This window comes from Salmo trutta, chromosome 8 (assembly GCF_901001165.1).
Source record: "Salmo trutta chromosome 8, fSalTru1.1, whole genome shotgun sequence".
Lineage (NCBI taxonomy): Eukaryota > Metazoa > Chordata > Actinopteri > Salmoniformes > Salmonidae > Salmo > Salmo trutta.
The window spans coordinates 7,279,119-7,300,084 of record NC_042964.1 but is presented as its reverse complement, the minus strand read 5'-3'; the positions used below and the strand labels follow the sequence as shown (position 1 = coordinate 7,300,084).

Sequence of the window (20,966 nt, the reverse complement as noted above, 5' to 3'; positions counted from 1 at the left end):
TCTTTTTTATTATGGTGTAAAGTTTCCCCATTTGTCTTATTTTATGTCAAAGAAATAAGGGCATTATTGCCCTTGCTGCCTACTTTTGCCCGGGAGTCGATTTAGAAAAGGCCAGTTGCTGGACCGTTCCAGCAACACAGTTGTTTTATGTTTTTAATTAATTCAAGAATGGGTGCGATCAACCTGAATTGAATAGTTTGCAGCAGGGAACCAACATGAGCTTTGTCACCTATCACCTTACTATGGAATTTCTTTACACAACAAAGAGAAAAGCTACTGGCCTTTTCCAAACCCTTTACTCTATTGTGATGTCATGTCAATACGGTGGCTGCTGAATCTGTTTGCTCGCTGTTTTTAGGATGTCAGCTCGGAGAAGTGAGTTTGGGAAAGCCTGTCTAATGCCTGAATCATTCTCCAGTCACCTGTCTTTCTGCTTTGGGGTTTTTGTTTTGGGATTCTAATATCCCATAACTCTTTTCAACAATGGGACCAGCTATGCTAGTTAGCAACAGCACTAGTCCAATTAAGTTGTTTTCATGGTCAAGAAAAGCATTAGTTCTCATGTTTTACTCAACAAGGAGAAGGCAGTTCTCTCTTACAGGGGTGGAATGTTGTTACATGCCTTTTTATAATCTGAACAAACGATTAACCTGCTAACAAAAGCTGATGAAATACTCTCTTAACCTTGTGTGAAGCTTTTTGCAAATACTGTGTACATACTGTACTTGCAAGCGGTTGTAATTTTGTCAGTCATATTGTTTGTTTTCTTCCAAAAGCAGCTGTTTTTTTGGAGGGGTGGGGGGTTAATGAGCTCTGAACAACATATGTATGTATCCTCTAATATGCCAAATGTCTTTTTATAACATAGATGTGTCATGCACTGCTAAACAGGACGGAGCGAGAAGCAGCTTTAAATAAATGGAAAGCCGTGTGGGAGGAGTTCTGACACGCTCTGCCTTGAATACTCCTCAAGACGATTGGCTGGCTGCATTATGGAGTAGTAATGTTTCTCTCTCCTCTGTGTCTCTCTGTACCGACGTTTTGACTTCACTCTTTTAGCTCTGCACGCTTCGCTGCAGTCCCATTTCTGATCTTTTCTTTCTTGTCCCCCTCACACATCCTTTTACACACAGTCTGTCTCTATCTTTCTCTCTCTGTCTCTGTGTGTAATGTTCCATTAATGGTCAACAGAGGTGTCAGTCAGTGGTAGTATGCTCAGCGATCGAAGGGTTGCTGATGGTAGAAATCTGTGCAGTTTGTAACATTTTTAGCAATAACGTGAAACAAGGGGACTGTTTTTTGATACCATTATGATTGGTTGTTTTTTGTACATATTGAAATTCCATATGTCATTTAAAGGAAAAAACAAGAAAAAAGTTGCTATATTGGCATATAAAAAACAAGAAATAAAAAAGTGACAAAATTATGTGTGAAATTAACTGTCTTTAACTATATGTATTTTACATTGAAGGACTTAAAGTATGCATAAACATGGTAATAGCCTTGTAGGGGGCTAACATTTGTACTGCGAATAGTCAATCTTTGATGCAACTCTACCTTCAGTTCAGAGGTTACCCACTGGGCACAAACTGGTAAAATCAACGTTGTTTCAATGTAATTGGTCAACGTATTGTGACGTGGCATCTACACTAGATAGAGAAAAGTACGTGAACACCCCTTTCGCTAACAGGTGTATAAAATCGAGCACACGGACATGCAATCTCCATAGACAAACATTGTCAGTAGAATGGTTTTACTGAAGAGCTCAGTGACTTTCAACGTGGCACCGTCATAGGATGCCACTTTTCCAACAAGTCAGTTCGTTAAACTTCTGCCCTGCTAGAGCTGCCCCGGTCAACTATAATTTCTCTTATTGAGAAGTGGAAATGTCTAGGAGTAACAACGGAGGTGGGAGGCCACACAAGCTCATAGAACGGGGGTGCTGAAGCACGTAGCGCGTCTGTCCTCTGTTGTAACCCTCACTACCGAGTGCCAAACTGCCTATGGCAGCAACATCGGCACATAAACTGTACGGCGGGAGCTTCAGGAAATGGGTTTCCATGACCGAGCAGCCGCACACAAGCCAAAGATCACCATGCGCAATGCCAAGTGACGGCTGGAGTGGTGTAAAGCTCACCGCCATTGTACTATGGAGCAGTGGAAACACGTTCTCTTGAATGATGAATCACGCTTCACTATCTGGCAGCCCAATGGACGAATCTGGATTTGGCTGATGCCAGGAGAACCTGCCCCAATGCGGTGTCAACTGTAAAATTTAGTGGAGGAGGAATAATGGTCTGGTGCTGTTTGTCATGGTTTGGGCTAGGCCCCTTTTTAGGTCCAGTGAATGGAAATATTAACACTATAGCATACAATAACATTCTAGACGATTCTGTGCTTCCAACTTTGTGGCAACAGTTTGGGGAAGGCCCTTTCCTGTTCCATCATGACAATGCCCCAGTGCACAAAGCGAGCTGGGCCATCTACAGCACCTCCTACTGGAGAGCTGGGCCATCTACAGCACCTCCTACTGGAGAGCTGGGCCATCTACAGCACCTCCTACTGGAGAGCTGGTCCATCTACAGCACCTCCTACTGGAGAGCTGAGCCATCTACAGCACCTCCTACTGGAGAGCTGGGCCATCTACAGCACCTCCTACTGGAGAGCTGGGCCACCTACAGCACCTCCTACTGGAGAGCTGAGCCATCTACAGCACCTCCTACTGGAGAGCTGGGCCATCTACAGCACCTCCTACTGGAGAGCTGGGCCATCTACAGCACCTCCTACTGGAGAGCTGGGCCATCTACAGCACCTCCTACTGGAGAGCTGAGCCATCTACAGCACCTCCTACTGGAGAGCTGGGCCATCTACAACACCTCCTACTGGAGAGCTGGGCCATCTACAGCACCTCCTACTGGAGAGCTGGGCCATCTACAGCACCTCCTACTGGAGAGCTGGGCCATCTACAGCACCTCCTACTGGAGAGCTGGGCCATCTACATCACCTCCTACTGGAGAGCTGAGCCATCTACAGCACCTTCTACTGGAGAGCTGGGCCATCTACAACACCTCCTACTGGAGAGCTGGGCCATCTACAGCACCTCCTACTGGAGAGCTGGGCCATCTACAGCACCTCCTACTGGAGAGCTGGGCCATCTACAGCACCTCCTACTGGAGAGCTGGGCCATCTACATCACCTACTGGAGAGCTGGGCCATCTACAGCACCTCCTACTGGAAAGCTGAGCCATCTACAGCACCTTTTACTGGAGAGCTGAGCCATCTACAGCACCTCCTACTGGAGAGCTGAGCCATCTACAGCACCTCCTACTGGAGAGCTGAGCCATCTACAGCACCTCCTACTGGAGAGCTGAGCCATCTACAGCACCTCCTACTGGAGAGCTGGGCCATCTGGGCCATCTACAGCACCTTCTACTGGAGAGCTGGGCCATCTACAGCACCTCCTACTGGAGAGCTGGGCCATCTACAGCACCTCCTACTGGAGAGCTGGGCCATCTACAGCACCTCCTACTGGAGAGCTGGGCCATCTACAGCACCTCCTACTGGAGAGCTGGGCCATCTACAGCACCTCCTACTGGAGAGCTGGGCTATCTACAGCACCTCCTACTGGAGAGCTGGGCCATCTACAGCACCTCCTACTGGAGAGCTGGGCCATCTACAGCACCTCCTACTGGAGAGCTGGGCCATCTACAGCACCTCCTACTGGAGAGCTGGGCCATCTACAGCACCTCCTACTGGAGAGCTGGGCCATCTACAGCACCTCCTACTGGAGAGCTGGGCCATCTACAGCACCTCCTACTGGAGAGTTGGGCCATCTACAGCACCTCCTACTGGAGAGCTGGGCCATCTACAGCACCTCCTACTGGAGAGCTGGGCCATCTACAGCACCTCCTACTCCTCCAGCTTGGATATTAGTCACTGACTATTACCAATGTGCTATTATGAGAATGATTGTTGAGAAATCTCCACTTAATAGGTTCACTGTTGCTATGGAAATCATTCCAAAGGGTAGGTTCAACAGAGCAAATGTAATCCCACTGTAGCTCAGTTGGTAGAGCATGGCGCTTGCAACGCCAGGGTTGTGGGTTCGATTCCCACGGGGGGCCAGTATGTAAAAACGTAATAAAAATGTATGCACTCTACTGTAAGTTGCTCTGGATAAGAGCGTCTGCTAAATGACTAAAATGTAATGTAACCAGAGCCACCACAAGCTCACAATCAATGGGAGTGATAGGGACATGTGAGAATAAAAAAATAAAAAAACATAAAACCAAATATGTTGATTTCAGGTGAGTTTGATTTTTGTTTTTACATGCTCATGCTCCCATCAACCCCATTGATTGTTAGCTTGTGGTGGCTAAGGTTAGCTGAAGTTTGTAGTGGCTGTTTAAAATAAGCTGAACCATGGATTACTGTTTCTCTTGGCCCATAGACTCCTTTCAGGGTGAGGAGCCATCTAACATCAAGTTGTAACATAGTGGACTACTCCTTCAAAGAACTGTATAAAATCAAACTGTATTTAATGTGCATTTAAAGTGTATTTGATTTAGTCCTGGTCTTTAAGTTAGATTTTTGGGTGAAATGGAGACGTGAATCCAACATGTTCATTATTAATTTGTAGACAAACTCTAATTAAAGCCAGACTCAGTAGCAAAGATGGATGCGTCTCCTTCAAGTGTTGATATTTGGTTGCGTTGACAACCAAGCATAATTCAATATCACTTTTGCTATACTGTAAATAGCCAAATGGTAAGGCTATCTTACAAACTAATGTAACAGTATTTATTCAACCGTAAAATGAGAAACGCATCAGTGGCCGCATTGAGGTTACTGTAACATTTAAACGTCTTGTGTAATCAGAAAGCCTGCAGGTTCAGGGTCACAGGTCTGTGGAAATCGTCACAATTGCTATAATCGGCACAGAATCTCAAACGCCATTAATCATTTGCACCATGTAGTAAAATGTAATCTCAACTGCAATCCAGGTCACTTGGTTGTGCTGTTAGCTGAAGCACAGTGATCACGCAGTAAGTTGTTTTAGAAATCAACAAAATGTCTGACATTGTATTCACACTTGAACTTTGTTGTGGTTTTAAATGGTTGAAAGCGCAGTGATAACACATTTATGTGACAACTATACCAAAAATCAGACATTCATTTCAATTTGGTTGTGCTTTAGATGGTGCTTTTAGCATAGTGATAACACATTGTTGAATTCCCAAACTTTTGGCTGTCTTTTTGAGTGGGGGAATATAGGAATCTCATTGATCAACGGATCTATTAAATATTACCCAATTCTCCACATTGAAATGACGTGGTGTGTTTATGCTTCTCAGAAGCCTCATGTCGAATGAAGAAGACCACACTAGCCCTTCCAGTGCAATCCATCAGCGCGCACCTCTGCTGTAGCTCCTGACTCAGAGACTAACCCCAGAAACCAGCAAGTAGCTTAGCAGAGCAGAAATGCATTCTGACATTCTGACACAACACTACAGACTTTTAATATTTCATTTCCTTTTTTTGGTAATGTACCCCATGCACTTTACAGAACAATTCCCCTTAGAGAGCAACACTAAAATAATCCAATTAACAGTGACATGATGATACAAAACAACAAAGAAGAGAAAACCACACAATTTGCTACGTTTGTGCTGCAGTGTATTTAACAAGCCAAGTCAACAGAGACCAGGTGTGGTATGCTGGACAGGTAATGCTGGGAAAGGTCCTTTTGAAGTAGAGGGACAGACAGGTGCACAGAATCCCACACCACGATAAGGCCACAGTCATGTCACTTACAATAGTACACTAGGTACAACGATAAAAGATGACTGGGTCAAGGACAAGAAAACACAGCTTTTTTGTGCGCCCACGAGGATGACACTATGCTACGAGGCTAGGAACGCGTTTCAGAGCATGACACTGCCAGGAATGGTTACAATTAGTCCAAAGGTATTTACACATATGGGCATATTTCTGTGTCACACTGCCTGTAAAAAGGAGTCAGAGGTATGGGAAGTTATAAATGTCTTGAGGAACGTGGTGTCGTCATTGGGCTGTGGTTTGTAGCTTTCAAGTCCCTGACAAGAATGTGTACAGAGAGAATATTATGCAGAGAAGGGAGAAAACACACACACACGGATGAACCCTGGTCATCCAGGGTTCATGCGTTCAACATGCTCATGGAGATCTTACATGGATCTGAAAAAGCTGCTTGGACGTTCCTCTTGGATCATCTGGTCAACGTCAAACCAAGACAACTAAGGTGCTGCTTTACCCCGTGGGTGATTCGGGAGAGGAGGGAAGAGACACCGTGCCAATTGTACACATCATGGGTGTTTGAGGTGAATGTCTGTGTGGAGGAACAGCATTGAATGTAGACCTCATGGCCGTAGACATAAACTAGCCATGTTTTCTCACGGTCCCTATTAAAGAAGCATTTTAGGGTCCTGTACGTCATAAAGAGTTATATCGGATGCCACCGTTCCTCAGTCTATGTAGTTTGTTTACCGATACTTCTTTAAATTCATAACCTTCTCCTTGTTGAAAACCTTGGCTGATTATTCCATTTCTCCATTTCATGTAGTCAACATGCTATCGTTTGATTGACCTTTCTTTGTAATGGCAAGTTTATCATCAACCTATTGTCTGAGATTCTCTTCATACATACATGTCCACTTTCACAGGCATGGGGACTTTATAAGTTGAAAGCAGGCATGCATGACCTCATCAGAGACCGAAAGCTCAGTGTACAGTGTGGGGGGGGGAGGTGCTGCATGACCACTTACTCATTCTGATTGGTGAATGATGGAGAAAGGAAGCTATGCCTGGGCGGAGCCACGGATACTACTGTACGTGAAGCGCGTGTTATTACCACTCTGCGGCGTGTGCCCATTCTCCTCTCCGCTCCTCATCCCTCCTCTTCCTCCCCCTCTCCCCGTCCCCATCCTATTCCCAGCCCTCCGCCCGACTCCACCGGCCTTGGGGCTGCTACAGCAGGTGAAGGTGGACAGAATCCCTTGCCGGAAACGCTTATTCATGAAGCAGTATATAATGGGGTTGACACAAGCGGAGGTGTACGACAACAGGTGGATGAAGGATATCGGCGCCCCCGAGAGGAGCTTGTCGGCAGAGCGGCGGTCGAAGGCCCGCCAGGCGTTAACGGCGAACACGGGCGTCCAGCAGAGGAAGAAGAGACAGACGATGACCAGGAGCATGCGAATCACGCGCTTCTTAGCCATCAGGTTACAGGTGGAGCTGTTGCTGCACACACGGCTCAGCCTGGACTTGTTGCTGCCCATGTTCTCTCTGCTGTTGATGGTCATGTTAGGGGCGGGGGTCGAGGGAGGGTTCTGGAGGTGGGAAAGCTCGCCCTTCTTCTTCTTGGCGGGCTGAAGGTAGCAGCCGTCGTTGTCGCCGGGTTTGATGCTGCCCGTGCTGCACTGTCTCTCTGTGACAGATCATAACAGCAGAAATGAATACAAATGAACTTAAACTAAAGTTGATTTCTCTAAATAAAAATGATAGGTGATAGAAGTAATAATAAAGATAAGGAAATCATCTCTGTGATAGATTAGAAAAACAAGACATGTATAATGACTGAGCCTCTGCATATTCAATTTACCAAAGATTAGCCAATTATAAACAATGACCAATAAGGATGCCACCAAATTGATATGGCATGATAATATCGCCAGAGCTGAACATTTTCAAGAGGTCAGTTGAGGTTTTGTATATGTACCTCTGCTAGACTTCCTGTTGGCCATCTCAAACTTGATGCCCCTGTAGAGCTCCAGGGAGATGAGGCCATAAGCTGTCATCATCATGATCCCAGGAACCAGGAAGAGCAGCAGCAGCAGGGACACATACCTGTAAGGAAGAAGGCTCGATGTTGTCACCGGATTGGTCGAAAGCAAGTGCACATTCAGTATGCATCAAAGTGATTTGACCTGACCGAGAACCGATCTCTGAGCTCAGTGATGATCTACCTCATCATTGTTAAGTATCTATCATCGAACAGACCAACAAATCAGTGAATTTGATACTTCCCCCTTAAATGAATAGACATGAATAGCCCATTTCATCTTTTGCACAGACATTTCCATTATTTACAGTGAAAATCACCTAGCAGTTGAAACCCCTCTTTGTGATGGTACCCGTCTACCGAAATGAAACTATCCTCTCACCAGGACTGCTGGATGACATCACTGGGCCAGACCAGGCGGCACATGTTGCCCGTGCTGTTGTTGACCCGGGTGAAGGGCACCAGGGTGCTGGAGATGGGGTAGGGCAGCATGAACAGGAAGCTCACCACCCAGGTGGCAGAGATGACCTTGGCAGCGTGGGACTTGGTTTGCCAGGTCCGGGTGGTCAGGGGGTTGCAGATGGCACTGTAGCGCTCCAGGGAAATGGCCACCAGGTTGAAGGTCGAGACGCTCACCGAGATCCCTGGAGAGATGACGACGGTTAGCGTACCACAGGACTGAGTATACAATCTGATTAATAGATCGATAACAGACAAGAATGTAGGCTACACTAGCATATGTGATTTTGTACGTCTGTGATTTTGTACGTAACAGAAGTTCAGTTAAACCAAGCTCATTAGGCATTTATAAGTTAAATTTTTTAAGAATCAGGGTATAGTAAATATCATTCATTTAAAAGTCCAAAAATGAAGATAGCAATCGCAGATTGTCCCTTTAAACCTTGTACAATGGCTAATGTAATACTGTACACACAGCAGGTGGGAATGACACTTTGTCTACTGTAATACTTCTAATAGCTGGCCTGACACTCACGGCTATACACTTTGTCTACTGTAATACTTCTAATAGCTGGCCTGACACTCACGGCTAGACACGTTGTACATTACGAGCATGTAGGAACAGCAGTAAGTTCCCACACTTGTAGATGATCAACAACCCCATCCGTTAACCGGTGGGTGTTACAAAACTCACAAAATAACAAACGACGACACCCATAAATACATGCACGTTACCTTGGTTACACACCGTGACAGATGAGGTAATCATCGCTACTGACCCAAGTCAAGAACAAACAGATCAGGGAGGATGTGAACTATCTGACTACAAAGAAACACCACGGTCCCAAAGACAATTAATAATACAACCTTAACCCAGCTGACAGAAATGCATGTACATAGGATATATCCATGCCATATCCAGTGAGGAAATATTGTTGAAAAGGATTTGAACTACAAGGACACTTGAAATTGCAGCAATGCTGTATCCGGGACCTGTATATCCATACAATATCCAGACATTGAACGGGTTATGAAGCACGAGAACGGTGCAGCCTTGTCTGTGAATGGCTGTAGGGAATGGAACCTCAACTACATAGACATTGATATTTCTGTGCCTGAGAGTTTCAAGTCATTGAGACACTTGTGAACAACGAACATCCCTTTTGTACCCCGTTCTTCTTCCTCGTCTTCTTGTCTTGTGACCTGGACCTTTCAGCTCAGAGTAAATGGCAGTGGTGTAATGTACTTAAGTAAAAATACTTTCAAGTACAACTTAAGTTGTTTTTTCTGTGTATCTGCACATTACTTTACTATTTATATTATTGACAACTTTTACTTTTACTTCACTACATTCCTAAAGAAAAGAATGCACGTTTTACTCCATACATTTTCCCTGACACCCAAAAGTACTCGTTACATTTTGAATGCTTAGCAGGACAGAAAAATGGTCAAACTCAAGCACTTATCAAGAGAACATCCCAGGTCATCTCTACTGCCTCTGATCTGGTGGACTCACTAAACAGAGAACATACCTGGTCATCTCTACTGCCTCTGATCTGGTGGACTCAGTAAACAGAGAACATCCCTGGTCATCCCTACTACCTCTGATCTGGAGGACTCACTAAACAGAGAACATCCCTGCTCATCCCTACTGCCTCTGATCTGGTGGACTCAGTAAACAGAGAACATCCCTGGTCATCCCTACTGCCTCTGATCTGGAGGACTCACTAAACAGAGAACATCCCTGGTCATCTCTACTGCCTCTGATCTGGTGGACTCACTAAACAGTGAACATCCCTGGTCATCTCTACTGCCTCTGATCTGGTGGACTCACTAAACAGAGAACATCCCTGGTCATCTCTACTGCCTCTGATCTGGAGGACTCACTAAACAGTGAACATCCCTGGTCATCCCTACTGCCTCTGATCTGGTGGACTCAGTAAACACACATGCTTTGTTTTTAAATTATGTCTGAGTGTTGGTGTGTGCCACAGGGCTATCCATACATTAAAATAACAAGAAAACAGTGCAGTCTGGTTTGCTTAATATAACGAGTTTGAAATAATTTATACTTTTACATTTACTTTTGATACTTAATTATATTTAAAACCAAATACTTTTAGACTTTTACTCAAGCAGTATTTTACTGGGTGACTTTCACTTTTACTTGAGTCATTTTCTATTAAGGTATCTTTACTTTTACTCAAGTATGACAGCTGGGTACTTTTTACATCGCTGGTAAATGGCTCCTTAAATCAGGAGACGTGCCAGTACGTTTACAGCCCCGGTGGACGAGAGACAATGTGGGAACGCGGCCACGGCTAATAGCCATCAGATTACTGTATTTTGTGTCTCTTCACACCAGGCACCAGGTCAGAGCCAAAATTGAGGCTTTAATGGCTTCTGGGATTTGCTTCTCTATTGATTTTCTATCATCAGGACAATTTAATCCCCCCAACCCCCGCCTAGTGAGTGGCTGGAACTGGAAGGAATCTTCCTATGTGGACAGAACCTACTGTATTTCTTCCCTTACCTGACCCCTTGAAGTGAGTGGCATCAGTGTAGAAGACAATAACAAGGTCAGACCATGCATGGGGCGGCAGGTAGCCCAGTGGTTAGCACGTTGGGCCAGTAACCCAAAGGTTGCTGGATCGAATACCCGAGCTGACAAGGTAAAAATTTGTCGTTCTGCCCCTGAACAAGGCAGTTTAACCCACTGTTCCCCGGGAGGCTGTTATTTTAAATAAGAATTTGTTCTTAACTGACTTGCATGGTTAAATAAATAAAAAATCTGACCCTACTGATTGTGTACAATACAATACCTTAACTATGCAACACAGAAGTGGACAAGAGCATGTAAACACCTTCTATTGCAATACCACACAAATCCCAACAGACAAACCCATTACGGTTTGTGAATACATAACCAGGGCCCATATCCACAAAGCATCTCAGAGTAATGAATGAGATTATATCATGAATGAGATTATATGGACAGATCCTAGATCAGCACTGTGAATACGGGCCCAGGTTAGGACCTGTGTACGTATAGTGCATCCATGTGACTCACCCATGAAGCACATGGCCACGACCTTGTTTCTCAGGTACCATATCGGCACCAGGCTCATGACCTGTGTACAGTAAACTCACCCATGAAGTACATGGCCACCTTGCAGATGCCCGAGCCGAACACAAAGTCCCTCATGAGGTTGGGGATGAGGGTGAAGGGCATGCAGAAGAGGCAGAGCATCAGGTCGCTGGCGGCCAGGGAGAGCAGGAACAGGTTGGTGACGGTGCGCATGCGGCGGTTCCTGACCAACACAGCGATGATCAGGCTGTTACCCAGCACGCTGACCAGGAAGATGAGGCTATAGAGGAAGATACGTACCGTCTGATTCAAATCTATACAGGGGGAGAGAGAAATGGTCAGCATAATTGTTGTGATAATTGTCTTTATCATCATCATTATTATTATTATTGTCATTGTCAAAATCATTATCATAAACATCCTTATCTTAATAATAATCAACATCATCATCCCTACATTGTTAAGGTCATCAATATCATCATGGTCATTATCATTACTTTCAAATAATCAATTCATTAAGTCAGTCTGTTTTCAATGGCATGGCCCTTGTGTAAAGAGGTTGACGTTCATTTAAATGTATCCTAATTTGATTGTAAAATATTTTTGTTGTGCATTACTCATCCTGGTTATTTTAGAGCCAGCATTAATAAAGGCAAGCTGGAATTCAGTTGGAGTCAGTTCTGATTGGTCGCATCACTCAGGGGAACAGCGTGTGCATGTGTGGGGCTTGAATTAGCAACACTAAATTCAACATGTTCTGTCCCTTGTTTAATGTTTTAAAGATTATAGATCTATATTATACATATCAGCTCAATTGCAATGAGAATTCAGAGATACTTTCCGTGAATGTAACACTCAGACCATTTTGACTTAAGCAAATAGACAATACGTGTTGACCTGGTACTAACTTCTAGTCTTAATTTATGTTAAAAAATAAATGATATTCAGTCCTAGGGCGCTCCATCCAAGCAGAGGAGCCGAAAGAAGGCATGCTACTTTAACCGCGCGCGAAGCTCGCTGGCCCTGCCTGGGGCTGTCCAATGGGTCCCTCTCCATGTGCAGTTGAGCAAAAATCCCAAAATAAGACTAACAGTTTAAAATATGTATTATTTGAGAAGCAAAGCATTTTCACAATAAAAAACAAATGGCCCAACGTGTGTGTAACAGTCTGGGAGTGTTATGGTCTCAAAATTAAACAGTTTTTTCACTTTTCATCAATATCTCCACAATTTTTTTTTGTTTAATTTAAAACATACTACAATTAGACATTTACTTTTTGTTAATTTAATTTCCCCCCCAATGTATGACTAACAATAGGATCGGTTACCTTTGGGTTCCGGAGGAGTCTCTCTTTCATCTTCACACTCTGAGACATTCTTGATTCCAAAGTCACATAATATCTTATAAAGATTAGTTGAGTTTATGAGCATATCATGCAATGTAAATGGTTCCATTTTTGCTGTTCTCCCTTATTTTTTTCTGGTGCATAAATTGATATTATAGGCTATGTAAAGGAACCCATTCTGTTCATCAGTCTAGGACGATGGCAAGCTTGACATTATAATGTCAGCAAATCACACTTCCCACATTCCATGTTTATATTCTTCAGGGAAAAGTCTGAAAAGATCCTCAAACTGAAGATGTCGCATTCAAAGAAGTTTGCATGACCCCATTTATATTTGATATAAGAGAATGATCCAGTTTTCAACGAAATCTACAAGTAACAGTCAGTGAGCAAAAATGATTGAAGTCAAGCGTCTGCTGCCTGCGGTCTGTTGCGCTCCCTCTCGCGTTTCAATGTTGATATGAGAAATACAGTAGGAGAGCAGTGGGTAGAGAGACACTGTGCTCTTTGGAGAGACCCCGCCTCTCCAGCCCATGGTCATGTCAAGGTGCAACAGCATTTTCAAATGGAGATTGGCGTAGTCCTACTGGGATTTTTCCGTCTGTTGCAAAAAGTAAACGTATTACTGACAATATTTCAAGAACATCAAATCAAATGTTTTCAACAAAACTAAAATAGTTTTAGATTTGTTATCTGAACAACAACAAAAAAGCGACTATATGCAGGATCTGCGAGATGTAACAATGTCAAAGACCATTTCCTCCCGTAATTGGTTGTTGACATGAGAGATAATAAGCAGTCGTTGTAGGAGAGGACTGGACAGAGGCTCACCTGATGAAGACAATCCATCAACATGCCTTAACTCCACATACATGTTTTGCATTAAAAAAATCTCCTCTCAGTAATTATATCACGTTGACTATAGTTAGACATAAAATGCATATCATATTCCAAAAATGACCCTTGTAAACCCTCAGCCATGGTAGCCTATAGTCTATATATGGTGGACACCCACAAACTTTTAAACTGATTTCTTACCTTTGGATGTGGGTGACAAAGTCATAGCAGAATCATAGGGTACATGTAGCAGGTCATTGTTATTATAAGCTTGGCTTACTCAAATGACTCCACCATTTATAGGCTAAGTAATGCTATGGTAGTGAGATGTTGTTGGATACAGCGCCACAAAAACATAGATCATCTAGAACATTTGAGTCAAAACAATGTTTTATCCATAGAGTTATACCATGTCCTACAGTATATACAGTACCAGTCAAAAGTTTAGATACACCTACTCATTCAAGGGTTTTTCTTTATTTTTACTATTTTCTGCATTGTAGAATAAAACTATGAAATAACACATATGGAATCATGTAGTAACCTAGAAAGTGTGAAAAAAAATCTAAATATATTTTATATTTGAGATTCTTCAAAGTAGCCACCCTTCGCTTTGATGACAGCTTTGCACACTCTTGGCATTCTCTCAACCAGCTTCATGAGGAATGCTTTTCCAACTGTCTTGAAGGAATTTCCACATATGTTGAGCACTTGGAAAGCTTTTCCTTCACTCTGCGGTCCAACACATCCCAAACCATCTCAATTGGGTTGAGGTCGGGTGATTGTGGAGGCCAGGTCATCTGATGCAGCACTCCATCACTCTCATTCTTGGTCAAATAGCCCTTACACAGCCTTGAGGTGTGTTATGGGTCATTGTCCTGTTGAAAAACAAATGATAGTCCTACTAAGCCCAAACCAGATGGGATGGTTTATTACTGCAGAATGCTGTGGTAGCCAGGCTGGTTAAGTGTGCCTTGAATTCTAAATAAATCATGACAGTGTCACCAGCAAAGCACCTCCACACCATTATATCTCCTCCTCCATGCTTCACGGTAGGAACCACACATGTGGAGATCATCCGTTCTCTTACTTTGCGTCTCACAAAAACAGGGCGGTTGGAACCAACATTTTCAAATTAGGACTCATCAGACCAAACGATAGATTTCCACAGATCTAATGTCCATTGCTCGTGTTTCTTGGCCCAAGCAAGTCTCTTCTTATTATTGGTGTCCTTTAGTAGTGGTTTCTTTGCAGCAATTTGACCATGGAGGCCTGATTTATGCAGTCTCCTCTGAACAGTTGATGTTGAGATGTGTCTGTTACTTGAACTCTATGAAGCATTGGGCTGCAATATGACGTGCCATTAACTCCAATGAACGTATCCTCTGCAGCAGAAGTAACTCTGGGGAGAGACAGTTTCATCATAGCGGCTGATGGTTTTTGCGACTGCACTTGAAGAAACTTTAAAAGTTCCTGAAATGTTCCAGATTGACTGACCTTCATATCTTAAAGTAATGATGGACTGTCATTTCTCTTTGCTTATTTGAGCTGTTCTTGCCATAATATGGACTTGGTCTTTTACCAAATAGGGCTGTCTTCTGTATACCACCCCTACCTTGTCACAACACAACCGATTGGCTCAAACACATTAAGAAGGAAAGAAATTCCACAGATTTACTTTTAAGAAGGCACACCTGTTAATTTAAATGCATTCCAGGTGACTACCTCATGAAGCTGGTTGAGAGAATGTCAAGCGTGTGCAAAACTGTCATCAAGGCAATGGGTGGCTACTTTGAAGAATCTCAAATATAAAATATATATTTGTTTAACACTTTTTTTGGTTACTACATGATTCCATATGTGTTATTTCATAGTTTTGATGTCTTCACTATTATTCTACAATGTAGAAAATAGTAAATATAAAGAAAAACCCCTGTGTCCAATCTTTTGACTGGTACTATATGTGGTCTTATCTTTGTTTATGCAAAGGAACAAAATACGTGTTTTTCATTCAGGGATTTTTACTAGTAATGGCATGGTTAAAAATACAATTAAAAAGAGAGGAAGAGATTACAGGCTATTAACACACTGGTTAACACACTGGTACTCTGGCTTGGGTAGGTTACATTCTAAATGTAATCCGTTCCAGTTACTAGTTGCCTGTCCAACATTCTAATCAGTAACGTTACTTTTGGATTATCCAAAACTCTAACGTAATCGGATTACATTCAGTTACTTTTAGATTACTTTCCCCTTAAGAGGCATTAGAAGAAGACAAAAATGTATGTTACCAATTGAATGACATCTATTGCAGGATAAATCTATGTCAAAGTTTACATAGCTGGACATATATGGATGTTAAATTGTATTTTATGGGTTGGTTATGTAGGCTTCTTCTAACCCATCGCTTTCTGCTAAACTCAGCAAAAAAGGAAACATCCTCTCACTGTCAACTGCCTTTATTTTCAGCAAACTTAAGACGTGTAAATATTTGTATGAACATAACAAGATTCAACAATTGAGACATAAACTGAACAAGTTCCACAGACATGTGACTAACAGAAATGGAATAATGTGTCCCTGAACAAAGGGGGGGTCAAAATTAAAAGTAACAGTCAGTATCTGGTGTGGCCACCAGCTGCATTAAGTACTACAGTGCATCTCCTCCTCATGGACTGCACCAGATTTGCCAGTTATTGCTGTGAGATGTTACCCCACTCTTCCACCAAGGCACCTGCAAGTTCCTGGACATTTCAGGGAGGAATGGCTCTCGCCCTCACCCTCCAATCCAACAGGTCCCAGATGTGCTCAATGGGATTGGGATCCGGGCTCTTCGCTGGCCATGGCAGAACACTGACATTCCTGTCTTGCAGGAAATCACACACAGAACGAGCAGTATGGCTGGTGGCATTGTCATGCTGGAGGGTCATGTCAGGATGAGCCTGCAGGAAGGGTACCACATGAGGGAGGAGGATGTCTTCCTTGTAACACACAGCGTTGAGATTGCATGTAGTGACAACAAGCTCAGTCCGATGATGCTGTAACACACCGCTCCAGACCATGACGGACCATCCACCTCCAAATCGATCGGCTCCAGAGTACAGGCCTCAGTGTAACGCTCATTCCTTCGACGATGAACGCAAATCCGACCATCACCCCTGGTGAGACAAAACCTTGACTCGTCAGCGAAGAGCACTTTTTGCCAGTCCTGTCTGGTCCAGCGACGGTGGGTTTGTGCCCATAGGAGATGTTGTTGCCGGTGATGTCTGGCGAGGACCTGCCTTACAACAGGCCTACAAGCCCTCAGTCCAGCCTCTCTCAGCCTATTGCGGACAGTCTGAGCACTGATGGAGGGATTGTGCGTTCCTGGTGTAACTCAAGAAGTTGTTGTTGCCATCCTGTACCTGTCCTGCAGGTGTGATGTTCGGATGTACCGATTCTGTGCAGGTGTTGTTACATGTGGTCTGCCACTGCGAGGACGATCAGCTGTCCGTCCTGTCTTCCTGTAGTGCTGTCTTAGGTGTCTCACAGTACGGAAATTGCAATTTATTGCCCTGGCCACATCTGCTGTCCTCATTTCTCCTTGCAGCATGCCTAAGGCACATTCACACAGATGAGCAGGGACCCTGGGCATCTTTCTTTTGGTGTTTTTCAGAGTCAGTAGAAAGGCCTCTTTAGTGTCCTAAGTTTTCATAACTGTGACCTTAATTGCCTACCGTCTGTAAGCTGTTAGTGTCTTAACAACCTTGGATTTTTACGAATTATCTTTGAAAGACAGGGTCCTGAAAAAAGGACGTTTATTTTTTTTTTTTAGTTTAAATATAATAATCAATAAAATTATATCTTTACATTAATATATATAATGGATAAGTGTGAGTGTGAGCATGTGTACATTAGACCTATGATTTATTTATTTTATCAGCATGAATTAGATTGAGCAATAAAAGCCCCACTTTTATTCCATGGGCTGGGATCCATATTATGCAGCTGTTGCCAGAGCACATTTTTCACTGGCTGTCCGCTGGTTTCAAAAACAATGATTGAGAGGCAGTTTAAACTTCTTAAATTCAACCATTATTGGGTTCAAATACACATTTAGATTTGTGAACAGCCATTCACACCAACCACAATACGTAAGGCGCAAATAGCTAAATGAGAGAGCAGGATTCACATCAATGCACTATGTAGATATCAACAAGAAGTGTTATCCGTATCGCCGTAGACACTCGGGGCACCCGAGCGACGCAGCGGTCTAAGGCACTGCATCTCAGTGCTAGAGGCGTCACTACAGATCCTGGTTCGATTCCAGGCTGTATCACAACCGGCTGTGATTGGGAATCCCATAGGGCGTTATTGTAAATAAGAATTTGTTCTTAACTGACTTGCCTAGTTAAATAAATGTAAAAAAATATACAAGTACACCCCTGCTGTCATCCTTCCCTCCAAGCGTTTTTTCAAGTTGGATAGTGTTTGGATGCAGACAGCAGTCGCACCATTGGAAGATAGCTTGGAATTGAGCCTACAAAAACCTATTCCTGCTCTTTTCCCGCGATCCATCATAGTGGTCTCTGACTGGTGGTCAGACTCGCCCAGGTGGAACAAATTTAAATTTGCGCCTTTTTTCAATGCTGATTTGAATGTCATTGAAAAACTGTGTCAACGATTTTTTTTCCGCAAACATCCTTTCTGAATTTAAAAGTAATCCTTCAAAAGTATCTTAAATCGGATTACCATATTTTTGCTGGTAATGTAACAGATTACAGTTGCCAGTTGTTTGTAATCCCTTACATGTAATGGATTACATGTAACCCGTTACTCCCAACCCTGCTGGCACTGCAATAAATAATTACCAGGCAACAAAATAAACAGCAGCTATCAATGAGCTAGAACCTAGTCTCGTTTGTCTTTGTTTCCTTTTCATTGCATAGTAGGTATGTAGTTGCTAAGTAACCGCTGCCTCTGCACCGGACAGTCCCATCACTGGATAGCCAATCAATCCTGAAAATCAAATCGTAGTTACAATAAAACGAGCTTTGAAAATAATGGATAAGAGAATGGAATTATCACTGATAATTGCGCACATTATCCAGTGATTTAAAGGAACTCATTTACACTCTCAAATAGAGAGACAGGCCAAAGTGAGTAGCTGCTCTCCACAACCGAATGTTTTCCTTCCTGTCTTCTGTGACATTTGACAGCTACCAAAACCATACCAATATTTTGGCTCCTATAATATTGCTTTTACAGTCAGTACCTGGATGACATGTCAAAATATCTACAAAGCGAATTTGCTAAACTGTTTTCTTATTCTATTCAAGGAGTGTTTGCAAAGACCTGAGATAAAATTAGAGTCTCTAAGAGGACGTAATTTTCTCAAAGCATCAGGTAAGCGCGTGAAAGCAAAACAAAATGTTTTTGTGGGTATTTGTCATGGACTGGACATAGATTGAATATCATGTTGCAATACCTATATTTTGTGTTGCAGTTTGGGAGTTGCATGTACGTTTTTTAAATGTATTAGTATGTGCACATGCACACAGATAGACAGAGAGAGAGAGAGAGATTGAGCGAGAGCAGGCAAGGAGAGGCTGTTTGTATAACATTTATGAGGGAATCACCTGAAATGTTCAGCCAACGACAGTTTAAAACAGACTCCAGTTAAAATGATTCACCTCTTTCGTCTTGGCCAAGAGCCACACACCAGACCAGACCACCAAACTGGCACCAACAATCCAACCGTAGTGTAATCCAATGTCACGAGGTCTCATGCTTTTACCTTTCTGTTATGTCTTCCTCATCTTTCTGTCTGTCTGTCTGGACCTTGTCTGTGTCAGATATGGACAGTAAGATGCATGTTCAGTGCATTGCTGCGGTTTATCTTTTTAAAAGACAACACTTTCAGAGTCTCTGATTTTGATACTGGGTTTATCACTAGTTGTTATTCCATTTGACAGAATCTAGTCCAGGTTACCTCATGTCAGTCAAGAGTACCATGGTGTCTTTCTGTAGTGAGATGAAAACAAACTCCGTTGGCTGTTGAGTAATCGTTCCTAAGTGCGATTTTACAGTGTTAAACCTGCAGTCTCTGCCTTGTCTGTACCATCTGCCTGAACTTGAGGACGTCTAGTTTCACCGCGACATAAAAAGTTGACTTATGCCTTCCTCTCTTGAACATGAGTCATCCGTGTATGTTCTCGTTTAGGTGACATGTTTAGATAAAGATGAGTGTTTTATAACACAAGTTCTAGGGTTGTCTGAAATGATCCTGTTTGGGTCCAGAGGACTCCAGACAGGAGACAGGATTCTGTGTATGAACCCAACTGAAGAGAGAGCCTACAGATGGTCTTGGTTGAATGTTCTTTTTCAAGAGTCATTTATTTGCATAAATCCATTTGTTATTCCCCCCCAGTTTCTCTCTCTCTTCCACTTTCTCTCTCTTCCACCATCTCTCTGTTCTTTATAAATTTGTTTCTCTCTCTCTCTCTCTCTAGTCAGGCACCCCCCAGCCACCCGCATCTCCCCCAGAGCACGCTAAGGAGCAGCTGGGTCTGTCTCTTCCTCTCTCCATCAGTCTCTCCTTCTCTTCCTCTCTCCATCAGTCTCTCCATCAGTCTCTCCTTCTCTTCCTCTCTCCACCACTCCCCATTTCATTATTTTGTCTGTTGTTCTGTCTCTCAAATTTGTCTGGGGACTTATCCTAGCAGATGTGCCCTATTTTTTAGTTAAATTGATGCTCCTGAACCTTTGTATAATTTCAGCCAGTGATTTTTAAAGTGGTGCTCATGAGCCGTTTTTTGTGTACTACGTCATCCAATTCGTATGATATGTTACAAATTAGTTGTGCTTAAGATCTGTATTGTTAAAGGCCCAGTGCAGTCATAAACGTGATTTCCCTGTGTTTTGTATACATTTCCACACTATGAGGTCGGAATAAGGAAATTGTGAAAATAATGATAATGCCCTTTTAGTGTAAGAGCTATTTGAAAAGACCGCCTGAAATTTCAGCCTGTTTTGGTGGGAGAGAGTTAATTTATCAGGCGGTAAACTGGTTAATAGACCAATAAGAAAGAGAGTTCCTAACCTCTCTGACAATAACAGCTATTATTAAAAAAATGTTTATGTATTTTTGTATTTTACCCCCTTTTTCTACCCAATTTCGTGATATCAAATTGCGATCCAATTGCGTTGTTGTCTCATCGCTGCAACTCCCCAAATGGCTCGGGAGAGACGAAGGTCGAGTCATGCATCCTCTGAAACATGACCAGCCAAACCGCACTTCTTAACCCGGAAGCAAGCTGCACCAATGTGTCGGATGAAACACCGTTCAACTGATGACTGAAGTCAGCCTACAGATACCCGGTCCACCACAATTGAAAACAATCACAGTCATTTACTTAATTGTTACCCAGAAGTGATTT

At 43.0% G+C, this 20,966-nt stretch overlaps 1 protein-coding gene across 1 annotated transcript; it reads right to left on the bottom strand.

Moving 5' to 3' along the window:
* Window positions 1-6,177: 6,177 nt before the first annotated feature.
* LOC115198109 (cholecystokinin receptor type A) lies at window positions 6,178-13,152 on the bottom strand. The gene is made up of 5 exons (XM_029759796.1): window positions 12,694-13,152; window positions 11,429-11,680; window positions 8,202-8,463; window positions 7,757-7,884; window positions 6,178-7,465 (listed from the first exon to the last, which is right to left on the bottom strand). The coding sequence occupies exons 1-5, from the start codon at window positions 12,818-12,820 to the stop codon at window positions 6,837-6,839; spliced, it is 1,398 nt and encodes a 465-aa protein (XP_029615656.1). The 5' UTR covers window positions 12,821-13,152; the 3' UTR covers window positions 6,178-6,836.
* Between the last annotated feature and the right edge of the window lie 7,814 nt (window positions 13,153-20,966).